The sequence below is a fragment of the Ischnura elegans genome, chromosome 2, assembly GCF_921293095.1.
Source record: "Ischnura elegans chromosome 2, ioIscEleg1.1, whole genome shotgun sequence".
NCBI classification, from domain to species: Eukaryota; Metazoa; Arthropoda; class Insecta; order Odonata; family Coenagrionidae; genus Ischnura; species Ischnura elegans.
In genome coordinates, this window is record NC_060247.1 from 13,542,492 (window position 1) to 13,555,247 (window position 12,756).

Consider the following 12,756-nt stretch of genomic DNA (forward strand, 5'->3'; position numbering starts at 1 on the left):
TTACTTCTCACTGTTTACTACCAATACATGTGAACTTCTCCACAACAATCCTGGCTGGATGGATATTTTCACATGCTCTAATAAAATCGCATTTAAAAGTCGAGATTGTTACTGACTTACCTCTCTCATGGGCATCCTTAACTTCATAATTTCACAATAGCGACACAAAACTTCCTTAGGGGCATGAATTTTAACAAAAATGAAACCACTGCCGTCATCATTCTGTTCCTTTTCCAAAATCAGCCCTGAAATAAAATAATGCAATTGAAAGTGTGCCCCAAACTTCGAAGGCAAAGATGGTACCCAAATACGAATAAAGCTATTATGAAATGTAAAACCCATAAAAATATATAATCAAAATCAGTGCCAAGTAAAGTGGCCTTTCTCAAACTGGATTTAAACTGGTTTCCCTTTTCACTTTAAAATCTTCAGAGGTTTGGATTGATTTGTTAGTATTCACAACACCCTTTCCCCCAAATCCTGGCAACTGAACTTGGCATCTCAGCAAGATTTACTTCATGCATATTATACAGGGTGTCCCATTTATCTTGACCACCTGAAATTACTTTTTGACTGGATGCAAACTCAAAAATGTGACAAGCAAATGTTCATTAGCCGTCAGGGGCAAATGTTCATCAGCATGATTGCCTTCCTTGAAGCTTTGTTATTTACAAAGATATGAATAGGGATATGTCTTTTTTAAATGGCACCCTATATTTTTTATTCGGCAATTAACTTCCTCTCCTAAAGACGTATTCAAAAATGTAGCACAGTGGACCATTAACATAAACACAACATTATGAATACATAAGAAACTCGTCCACAGTAAGTGGACGAGTTTCTTATGTATGGTGTGCATTTTACTATGTTTTCATTCGTTCACCGTCAACGTCAGCAAGTGGAGTAGTTCCAATACCCGGGTACCAACACTAAGCGCTAGAGAGTCAGTCATTTTTCATAACACCGTGTTTATGTTAATGGTCCATTGTGCAACATTTTTGAATAACTCTTGAGGAGAGGAAATGAATTGCCGAATAAAAAATATGGTGCCATTTAAAAAAGACATATATACCTCTGTTCATATCTTTGTAAATAAAAAAGCTACCAGGAAGGCAATCAAACTGACTAATGTCCCCCTGATGGCTAATGAACAATTGCTTGACACATTTTTGAATTTGCATCTGGACAAAAAGTTATTTCGGGTGGTCAAGATAAATGGGACACCCTGTATGGTGTGCATTGCAGTCAAAAGGTTTAGCCATCAAAAATGTGCCGCCACTGCTAATCTCATGTCAATTTCAAGCAGCAAAGAGTTTTTACGAGGTTCAGGCTATTCACTTCACAATATCTTGCTGCCATAAATTGGAAGAGAAAGTATGGCAAGAAACTTCTGCATGCATCTAGCAAATATCACAAAAATGCCTGCAAAGCAAATAGGGAGGCCTTTGCGGCAAGTGGACAGCACAAAAAAATTTCCAGTTTAAACATTCCATTCACATAATTATTGAAAACATAACTCAACGGTGTTTACCTTCATCAATTAAGTTGTTTTCAAATATCCTCCTTTTCTCCCTGGCCTCTTTAGTCCTCGACTCGGGGGATCGCCCATCACAGGCTATGATAAAATCAACCTTTTTTACCCCATCTCTAAAGTAAAGTGATTTCTGAAAAAGATTTTTATTGATAACACGGTGCTGATGTCAAATTCATTAGAAAATCCTGAAAACAAATTTGTATTCAACCATTTAAAGACTAAGTAAATAATCCAAGGATGGGTTTAGAAACTTGCATTTGGCAGGCCCTACCTTACAACAAGGAAACAGTGAAGGAGGGTTTAGACATACATAAGAGGCACAGGACTGCCTAAGAGCACCCAGTTACATTTTTGTGAGCATGTGATGAAGATTACGGCAATACTAACTTCAAACACAGCATTAATAGGAAAATAATTATATGCCAAATAATGTAGAAACTTCCCACACTTGAACAGAACTAAACCTGGTAAAAATTCCACTTTGCATTTCCACTGTTATATGGATTATCCATTTAATAAACCCTTAGCCAGTTTCCCTAATCCCTCCATTGCACTCTCTTTCCTACTCTCCTCTACAAAAGAGGATCCTCAAGTTGGCCTCTAAACGTGTTGTCACCCACAGCACATTTAAACGGGTTCATAAAAGTCGCCGCTTGCGTCGCGGATGGACTAAGTGATCCCAGTTTCACAGGGAAATAAAGTACAATTAGGGGTGTCAACCGAACTTTAAACATATGATGGTGTGATGCATATTCATAGCTTTTCAATGCTATTCCTCGCAATTACACATTACGAACATTATAACGCAAAGTATTGGAAAAAAGTGGATCACACTGCACTCATCACAGCGGCGCAGACATTTGAGAAGGCCAATTAAATTGCAACCGAAGTGCCAACAGAACTCAGCCTTCTATGGAATGGAATTGGGCCTCCCCTATGCAGTCCCCTTGCCTCCTCATTTCATCCTTCTCCACGTAAAAAAAAAAAACAACAAGTATTTCAATGAACTATGAGCTTAGAAGATGCATTTGAAACCATTTACAAAACTACTATGAAAATTAGCATGAGTAGATTATAAGTCTTTTATCATTATCCATTTAAGCTTCCCCCTCTGATGGATTTGATCATATGAGCGCTAATACAATATATGATGATGAGTAAAATATAATAAAGTTTATCAAAAGCTGAATAAAGACCAAATATGAAGGACTTACAGAATTTAAAAAATATGCTAACATACCAGTGGATTCCCTATATGTGTTAACTCTTACATTACATATCCTGCAAAGCCAGTTGAAGTCATTACTGAACACTTCAAGGATTTTTAATGACAAGAAAAAGAGAATCACACACTCTTTGACCGTGCTCTAGTCTGAGGATATTATATTGTAAGTTTGGACTTGCTCAAAGGTCAAAACTGTGTGATGCATACCAGATAATTCACTGAAAACCCTTTAGCATCAAGAAGGGGGGGGGGGGAAATGGGGGGAATGTGCTTGATACTGATAGGAATATTTCCAAATGGTCGTCATTACCAGTGATTGATTCAAAGTGGTTCCAAGCAGAGGTGGATCCAGGAAAGGGACAAGGTGGGGGCTAACCTACCAGCAGTAGCAGGGGTCCGAACATTATCACCATTCTATCCAGAGGCGGATCCAGGATTTCTTTCTGTGGCGGGGGGGGGGGGGGCACAAGGATACCCCGTAATACAAAACAAACGCAATGATAGCAGGACTGTATTAAAAATCTTGCATATTTTTTAAGGATCTGGGGGGGGGGGGGCATGTGCCCCCAACTCCCCCCCTAAATCCGCCTCTGTTTCTATCCAATTCCTCTCTGGATCTGCCCTTGGATTGTAACATATCAAAAGCATGTAAAATAGGCCCTAGGTTTAGCGATAACTTGCATTTCAGTACGTTAAAGTAGGTAAATATATAGGAATATATAACTAAATACTTTTGTACAGAGTGGCACCCTCCAAACATTTCAATTTCATCTAGCGCACGTTTCAACCCAAATGGGGGGTCATAGCCCCCTTGCCCACCCCTATAGATCCACCACTGGTTCCAAAATGGTCGTAAATTGATGTGCTTAAAATATTTCATTCTGACTACTCGTTAAAAGGGCTGATCATATGGTTGGAATGAAATTTTTCTAATCCACCAAATTCTGATTGATCACGTACCCAACCAATATACCAATTGGAATAATTCCAATCAATTGGCATTACAATCCCAGCTGGCACGCATGATCCCATAATTGGTAATGCATCAGACTGGTAATTGCTAGGAGTAGGATCTTGTGGCAACTGGCAAACCAGTCCTGCCTTAACAATATTTAGACTGAATCGCCAACTTGGAATCATTCCATTCTCGGGTAGCAAAATAGATTTTCATGATAATATATAAAAACAAATTGTGAAACAGCTCATGCAACACGTGCTATCTCCTGATTCTGTTTCAAAATGAAATGAGAACAAAGATAAGATTTGAATGGAACACTAAAACAGCAAAAATTTATATAGAGAGATAATAATTTTAAGGGGGAAATTGGCATATCTGACACGTACCCACCAACTTGAACGTGAGAGCTTCCATCAAAATAAGGTTTAAGAAGGGAAAACTTGCAAAAACGACAGAGAATGAAACAGAAAAGGAAAGTACTCGAAATGAAGGCCATAGAATTCCTCGGCATAACATGAGCATTTCATTGAAGAACCTGAATGAACCATTTAATTGAATGAACCTGAATCAAGAAAATCATTTCATCGCCTAAACAGAATTAAAACGAAATGATTTTGTCTTTACTCAGTAGTATAGAAATCGGCAATTAGAGATCATTAACATAGTGTCAGGTGGAGGAATTTTTCCTTTCCTGCGAATAACATGAGAAAACTGTAATTTCTTCCTCAGTTTACAATGACATAGTATAATTATCTCATTATTCTAGCTAATTAAAATTTTAAGTCTGTCAATAGCACTACACTTAACATGTGGCAGGTGACTGTCGACTTCAATATAATTAATGACCAAGATAATCTGTCTATATGACGAACGTTTCTGAATCAATTCACTTTAAAATACATTAAGATATCCAATATGCAGGCGTCGCCCATCTTTTTTTAGCGACGTAAGTGCTCCACGATATCATGATATTCCTGCACCATAGGTACTTGGAGACACTGAAGTAGCCACTATAAGAAGCGATGCATTCGAAAGAAGCATACCAACGAAAGGCAACAAGAAGTAATGTCTTGACATCAATACATTGCATAAAATAATCAAAATGATTAAATATAATAGTAATCACTAAAATAAAGGTCTGAAAACCTCATAGAATTCATTCTAATATACCTTTTGGGACTCGAACAACAAACGTCGCCGTTCTTCCTTACCCGACGTCAACATATTACTACAAAACCACGGAGTGAATACCGGCACTTAATGTGAACATCACGCGCCCAGAGAGAAAAAACAGCAGCTGTCGACTAAAATGGAAGACAAGAACTAAAATGAAATAATAAATACCTCTTCGAGTCTAATATTAGCCTCGCACTCCTCTATTTTAGTCTCAGTTAATGGAATATCCACCGTGTCAGAGGGCACTTCATCTCTTAAATCTTGCGCACTATGGTATACACTGAACTTTGACATGTTGATACTATCCTTTGGGCTCTTCTGATTAGAATTGAAGGATAACGTGTCTTCAAAATTTTCTTCATCCATGTTCGTGGGATCACTACGACCTCAATCAAAATGAAACATAACAAACTAAGCTCTTAAAACACCAAAACCCATGAGAACTGCTTACGGCCAGTGTTTTTAACGGAGCCTACTATGAGCAATCTATTGTCAATCATAATTTTCTTCAACTAAGGAACTTCCCCCAGATACCATCATAGAAAGCACTGGCATTGAAGGCTTTGAATTGTATTGTAACACCTGACTGCGGATGGGCGCCTTGAAGGGCTGGTCATCGCCATGATCAACTTGATTCATAAATAATTCAATGACCTCATCCGTCCCAGCTGCTTTCCCATTATGCTATAGGGGAAGGAATTGGTCAAATGTGACTAGCAGGAAGTGCTCAACGCAAAGCAATTAACCAGTCGATACAAGGACACGAATTATACAGCTGTCGCCGATACTAGCTCATTTCCCCGAGTACCCGTATGTTGAGATGAAATCCATAAGCTTGCCTATACGATACATAACATGTACGAGTTTAAAGGGCTATATCGGTTATAATTAATGTTAATGCAAACACAAGTGACGTGGATACAATGTGCATTTGGGTGTTCATACATTAGGGCATTAACTTGAACAAGCTGATGTGCCGTTAAAAATGCCTACAACAGACAAACGACTACGAACAGAAGGATTCATAATAATGAAATCATTCGAGAGACCACCATCGTAACTCTGAAATAACATTGAGTATATCAGTTAAATAATAAAGCTGCGAGTCATCAAAGCGCCCCAATGATCTTACGTGCTGAGGATACTAATTGCATACTAGGAACGCGCATTTAACGCCCCAATCATTCGCATGCCAAGTTGAATAATGTTAATTCGTCTCCCAAGATGATTACTCTGACAGTCCCAACATTTCTACGCTCAGAACTACAATCAATACGGACGTACATGAATGCAAAGATAAAGACGACTTAATCACTTAATGATTAATACTTAGTCTCATTTGAAGCCAGTCATCTGTTTAAAATTGAATTTCACTTCAAATTGACGTCACACCCATTTTTATTAGAAATCTACTTTCAGCCACGAATCGATTACGTTAAATCCCACATTCCTACAGGATAACTCTAGTACTATCAACATGATAGATCATAGGTGTTGGCTTCAGGAATTCACACTACAATGTAGACCATGGGCACAGAGTAGCCATGGGTGGGTCAATAAGTAAGGCAAATTCACTCAAAACTTTTATTAAGTCAGAGGCAGTCATTAAAACCATAGTTTTACAACTAGAAAAGTGTCAAACAGCATACCAAATATGCATGGGCACAAGACATTCACGGACATGAGACAAGAGCCATTTGCAATCTTACTTCAAGCTTGCAATACAAATTTTTGAAAAAAATGAACAGACCAATCTGTACCAAGAAAATAATTAGGAAATTCAGTTTTGTGGGAGGGAAACAAATATAATGCGAGGAAATCATATGATACACATATAATTAATTTAACCTTTCATAATACACATACATCTAAAACATAGAATAAAAATTAATTGATAATGCGGAAATGTTGGGCATTCCAGTGAAGCCCATATTTCACCCCAAGTATATTAAAATTATAAACCCTGCTATAACCGACTATATTTCCGATAGTAATCTTCAGATCTGAGATTGTGTTATCCAAACAGTCGGATGTAGCCAAGGTATATGTCAGAAATTCCAGCAATACAGCTGCTTTCTGCTTCTGTTCGACCATCACCGTGACCTGTTTCAACAAAAAGATAGTTAATGCACCATTCATGGGAAACCACTGATTTCAAGTTGAACAAATCAGTAAACTATACCTTTGAAAAGATGGGAGAACCATTGCTCAATACTGTCGTCCACTGCCATAACCACTTGGGCCATAGCCTCCAGAACCACCACCTGTAACCACAAACAATCGTTAACATCAAGAATGCAACCTTGAAAATCACTAGAAATAGAAAAAAATTGAGATGAAAACTAACCATAAGGTGTACTGCGCCCTGCACCACTGTAACTGTTCCTCACTGGTCCACCATTGAAACTTTGTTGGTATCCACCACCCCTGATACCATCATCTTCCCACCTAGAACCTGGACAAGAAAAAAAAATTTTATAACCCATTTGTGTCAGAATAAGAATCCTTACAAGGAAAATATGATCAGAAAATATGATGACAATTTACCTCCATAACCACCACCACCGCCACCATGGCCAGCAGCCCCCCATCCACCAGCCTTACGGTCATCTTGGCTCCAGCCACCACCAGCACCCTCATTGCCACCATCCCAAGGTCCACGACCATAGCCTTGATCAGGAGAGTCAAAAAAGGCAAAATAGCAGACACATTAAAATAAAACCAAATTGGAGACATTGGACATAATGAAATGGATGAAAACTGCCACCGAGTGACAAGGAGTAATTCAACAAAAATGTCAAAAATTATAGAGACCATCTCTTCTAATTAAAAACATTCAAAAATCCCACCCAAGTAGATTTTTACAGCTAGTGCTTTCAAAATGCCATTTAGCAGAATTTAACTCATTCAAGGTTACTGCTTGTACAAATCATTTCCCAGGAAAAATTAGTTAACGACTGTATGACAGTGTTTTGAATCACATAGCAACAACTCTTAGAACGGGATCACTAAATTTAGGGGTGAATAGCTTTGAAGGTGATCGATGGAATGACAAGAAGAAATTTAATTACCTTCTCCCCACCCACTTCCCCCAACTCCCCTGCGACCACCCCAATCACCACCACCGGCTTCTCCCCCCCATGATCCACGGCCACCACCACCGCCATAGCCCCTACCAGTGCGACCAGCACTCGCTGGGTAGCTCCTTTCTCGACTGCCAAAGCTTCCACCAGTCTGCAGAGCAGCCATTTCATTCTTGTTCAGGGCCTTTTTAACATCAATTCTTCGTCCATTGATATTGTGGTTCTTGCAGACTAAAGAGAAAAGGACAAAATTTAAGATTCTTCACAAAAAAAAGCAACAGCATCAACCTCTTCAGCTCACCAAGATTACAAAGACTGGGCACAATTTAAAAAAATCCTTCAATACATGACTGAAAGGAATCAAATTACATAAGGAGGTAAAATTTTGACTTTAGCATATGAAGGCGATCTGGCATCTGTATACCCTCAATTTCCCTCATTTACATCATTGGAGCCCAATACCAAAAATTAAGAATTTGACTATCGAAGGTTAACTTATCAATTAGCAAAAATGACTACAACCAGTTCAATCCTTGTGAGATTAAAAAATCCAAACAGACTATTTTAATAAATAAATCGATTAAGTACATAAAAATGTCCATCGCAAGTTAGGCAAATATATCCATCAAAAAAATAAAATTAACCATATTTAACATCACAAATGCAAACTATTCGGGTCAAATTTTTGTGCTGTGGTTAATGAACCCTATCAGTACAGAAGATGCTGATAATCCCAAAAGAAGAATAATTGCTTAACACAATTCTATTGAGTACATAATCAAGAATGCTTCAATTACAAATATTTTCCAAAATACTGTAAGGAAACGAGTGACTATTTACGTAGCACAAGCATTAAAACAGGATAGCACAAAACAAAGGAAAATTTCTATCATAGGGGCATGTCACTGAATGAATAATTACTTATGTTGGCATACACTGAAAAAGACTGATGCCATCCAAGAAGAATCAAGGTCTTACAAAAAAGGACTTAGACCAGACTTTCAAGCAATTCAATATAAGGATTTTCACATCCAAAAGGCCATCTGGTTAACTCTAAAGGCAATTCCCTAGAATATTCCTTGTGATCAAATTAAATAGAACTACAAATGAACATCACATAATGACATATACATAGTATGTATCACTAAGTCTTACCTGAAGCAGATTGCACTGAAAATGAGACCTACCTACACCAACCATAGTAACTTCCCTGTATCTCTGCACTAGAGCACTAAGCAGCCCTCTCAAAGAAGACATACCTACAATGCTTAAAAACTCATAATAAAATTCAGGAATGACATGCAACAAGTGTTCATGCTGTACATCAAGGGTAACTCAAGTTATAAATCCTAAGAATGCAAAATTAGACAATCCTAAACCAAATTCACATCGGAATGCACCCACAATTAAACATAAACCATAATGATAGAAAAAGAGAAATACTTAGCACTGGTTAAATCCCAAACAAACATTTTTCATTTATTAAGGACTGACCTAAAATGATATTGCTACTGGTGATTGTAATAGATAGGTAACCCCCAAATTTAAGAGGTACAATGAAGGAAAGCTTCTGTTAACAAAAACAGGACTAACCCTAATTATCACATTTGATTTAATCCCAACTAACTATAATAATGATCAACCTATGGGAGGCACATGAGAACCTAGGGTAAATTATTAACACAAATTAGACCACCCAAGCATGACTAACTATTTAGAGTTACATTTGAATAGCCCTCATAAAGGCTAATTTGAAAGACTAAAAAAAATAGACAAGATATCTCACTAACTCCAATAATAAGAAACAACCCAGAATGAAGCAATCAGATGGATATGAAAATAACCCACAAAAAAAAACTATTACATAGGCGAGTACATATTGCTACCCAAAAGTGGGTTCTCAGGTCGAAGAATGTGTCATCAACAGGTATCAACAACACTGCATTATATGCTAAAAAATTGTTTTACTAAAAATAAAAGGACCAGCTTTAAGTTATTTCCCCTGAATTATTGGCAAACAAAATTACACATTTAGACCCACAAATAAGTTCCTGTTAGTTGTAATGCAGACCTAAATCAAGGGAACTTGCACAGAAAACTCACTCTAGTAGAACAAAAAATCTTAAGGCTTCACACAGGTAATATGAAAATAACTTCAGTTCCCACCCAACCCTTTTCCCAACAACCATGTAAAATGTACTACTATTCAGCAATGCCACCTCTGCTAATCTGCTTCCTAAAAATTAAATTCAAACATAGGAAATGAAATAAAATTTAAAAAGAAAGTGAAATAATAATGCACTGTAAACATTACGGGCTAACCCATACCTAAAGTATAAAATTTAGAAATACACATCAAAACAACGACACTGGATTTCACTTTTAACCCTAGAGAATCAATTTTATTTGCACTTAACTATTACAGGAAAGCCATTAAAACATTAAGTAGCCTAGATATAACATACATTAATTATCTAGTAAGAAAATAAAATACAATAGTATGAGCAGTAGATCACATGGAAATATCACCTGATTGGTTGACATTAGTGCTTTAGCGCAAAAGAAACCGCTAACTAACCCTTGAAAACATTACTCCACGGAATAAAATATTAAAATACTGACTACTAGACGATCGTTGACTTAATTAAGTCTACGCCTCTTCCCTCTAAGCGAGCTCAAATACACTAAAGCACCTAAGGATATTTCAGAGATACTTCCAGTGTCCACTTTTCATATAGTAGGCCTAAAACTGACAATATCACTACAACTCCATATTTCCTGGTTATAATTCATCACCGGAACTATATGGTTAATTTACTTAGGTGCAGTGATATAAGGCAAATAATGAAAACATAGGCAAATTTTACGAATTTTCGCAATTTCCAACGCCAAAATTAAATGATCATACCTCTGACTAAATTAAGCTGTACTAACTTATTCTAAGGTGTGATCTTTGCCTATGTTACATGCCTACCACTTCAATTTCTGAAATTTGAAATAATTAAACCAAACTGTATTCGCCAATAATTTCAAATTTCGAGAATTAGTTTTAGGCCCTTACGCAAAGCATCGATCCTTACGCAAATAAGAATTTCCACTCAAAAATAATTTAACTGAGAACTTAATATGTCTCTAGACTTACGAACAACTTTATCCACTGCGTCATGGTCTTCGAATTCCACAAAGGCAAATCCGCGCTTTTGACCTGTCTCCTTATTGGTGACTATATTAACGGATAACACCTTTCCGTACTTATTGAAATAATTCTGCAGCTCTCCTTCATCTATTCCATCCTTCAAACCACCCACAAATAGTTTCTTCACGGTCACACCTGCCTCTGGCTTTCCAATATCCTAAAGAAGTCATAATTTTTCAAACCATTGTAAATTTTCACATCCATTAAAAAATATCTAGCTGCAACATAAAATAATCTCACAATAATTCCAAAAAGTATGGCTGCCTATACGTTAGCTGGCCACTGAAATAACACTCTCACAATACAATAATACACAAAACCTACCTCTCTAGGCACAGCACGTTTGGATTCGACCTCACGCCCATCCACGCGATGAGGCCTAGCAGCCTGAGCGTCATCAACCATTCGACCACAAGAATATGTGATGAAGCCAAAACCCCTAGATCTGCATTTCAATGGTATTTTAGAATGATATTTATATCCAGAAACACATTTAATCAGTGATATTAAAAAAATGAAAATTTTCTAATTACCTCTTGCTCTTAGGATCCTTCATGACCACGACATCTACGATCTCACCCCACTTAGCAAAATGGTTCTTAAGAGTTTCATCAGTGGTTCTATAATCCAATCCCCCGATGAAAAGCTTTCGAAACTGCTCCGGCTCAGTTGGTTTATCATTGTGCATCTTAGAATCCCGGTAGTTGGAATTTCTTTCAGCGTTTCCATTACGACGAGAGTCGCCGACCTCGCGTGAGTCACCATCACTCTAAAAAATTGAATATTCGCGTTATTAACACGTATAAACTATGATTAAAAGTTGATAACAATGCATTAGGCTTAATATCAACGTTATAGGCATTAAAAACGTGTACTTACTTCAATTTGATTCATTTTGACAACGTGCACAACAGACCAAGCTCAAAGCGTACAACGAAGAGGGAGGCCGGAAGCGTCAGGAACTACTTTGGAGATGAGCAATGGCGGCCTGGCGTTCGTAATCGGCTTCGAGGAACTTCGGCAATTCAGCGCGGGCTTCGCTTGAGAACTCGGCAAAGATCGGAAACGGCGGGCATAATTCATCGACCTTTGGGGTCCAAGTAGCAATTAAAAAGAGCCCATGAAAGGTAAAATAAGTTGAGAAAAAATTAAATATTATTTTATACTTCGATTAAATTTAATAATAGTCGCTTTAAGACTGTTTTTGGAGAATGTTTCGGGATCGCCAGTGAAGCCATTGACTTTTTGATAAATACGTAGACGGCGTAGTTAAATCCAGATTGGTCTGGCGGGAAGTCTATGAAAGAATTATTACTTGCGGTTAATTGGTAAAAAATATATACGAATGATTATTTTTTTGAAACTGGCCGCTCAGAATTTGAGAAGTGAATTCAAAGAAACCAAGGTTTCAATCCCAACCCAACGGTTTTCCTTCGCCATGTCAGCTAGGGCGGGAATTTTCAAATTCACAATGAAGTAGTCTCATCACGATAATTACATGCTCCATTGAAATGTATGCGGAAGAATGAATAATGTAGATTTTTAGTAATTATTAGACAAAATTGCATGTTAAATGAAGACTTT

At 37.4% G+C, this 12,756-nt stretch overlaps 2 protein-coding genes across 5 annotated transcripts in view; both read right to left on the bottom strand.

The window, feature by feature from the left end:
• Window positions 1–5,599, bottom strand: part of LOC124153413 (anoctamin-1-like) — a 45,413-nt gene extending 39,814 nt beyond the window's left edge. The window contains exons 1-3 of one of the 2 annotated variants that reach the window (XM_046526547.1): window positions 5,062–5,599; window positions 1,532–1,664; window positions 121–245 (exon numbers count right to left, since the gene is read on the bottom strand). In XM_046526547.1, coding sequence (XP_046382503.1) covers window positions 121–245; window positions 1,532–1,664; window positions 5,062–5,259 — 456 coding nt within the window. In that variant the 5' untranslated portion in view covers window positions 5,260–5,599. The other variant, XM_046526548.1, reaches the window with a different exon arrangement.
• Window positions 5,600–6,463: 864 nt separating this feature from the next.
• On the bottom strand, window positions 6,464–12,165 carry LOC124153415 (heterogeneous nuclear ribonucleoprotein A1, A2/B1 homolog). 3 transcript variants are annotated; one of them, XM_046526551.1, is made up of 9 exons: window positions 12,052–12,165; window positions 11,706–11,941; window positions 11,497–11,617; window positions 11,119–11,329; window positions 7,965–8,207; window positions 7,441–7,563; window positions 7,241–7,348; window positions 7,076–7,157; window positions 6,464–6,996 (listed from the first exon to the last, which is right to left on the bottom strand). In XM_046526551.1, the coding sequence occupies exons 1-8, from the start codon at window positions 12,064–12,066 to the stop codon at window positions 7,102–7,104; spliced, it is 1,113 nt and encodes a 370-aa protein (XP_046382507.1). In that variant the 5' UTR covers window positions 12,067–12,165; the 3' UTR covers window positions 6,464–6,996; window positions 7,076–7,101. The 3 variants fall into 3 exon arrangements, with proteins under 3 accessions (XP_046382507.1, XP_046382506.1, XP_046382505.1); XM_046526550.1 differs by having other exon boundaries at window positions 7,441–7,569; XM_046526549.1 differs by having other exon boundaries at window positions 7,441–7,578.
• Window positions 12,166–12,756: the final 591 nt, after the last annotated feature.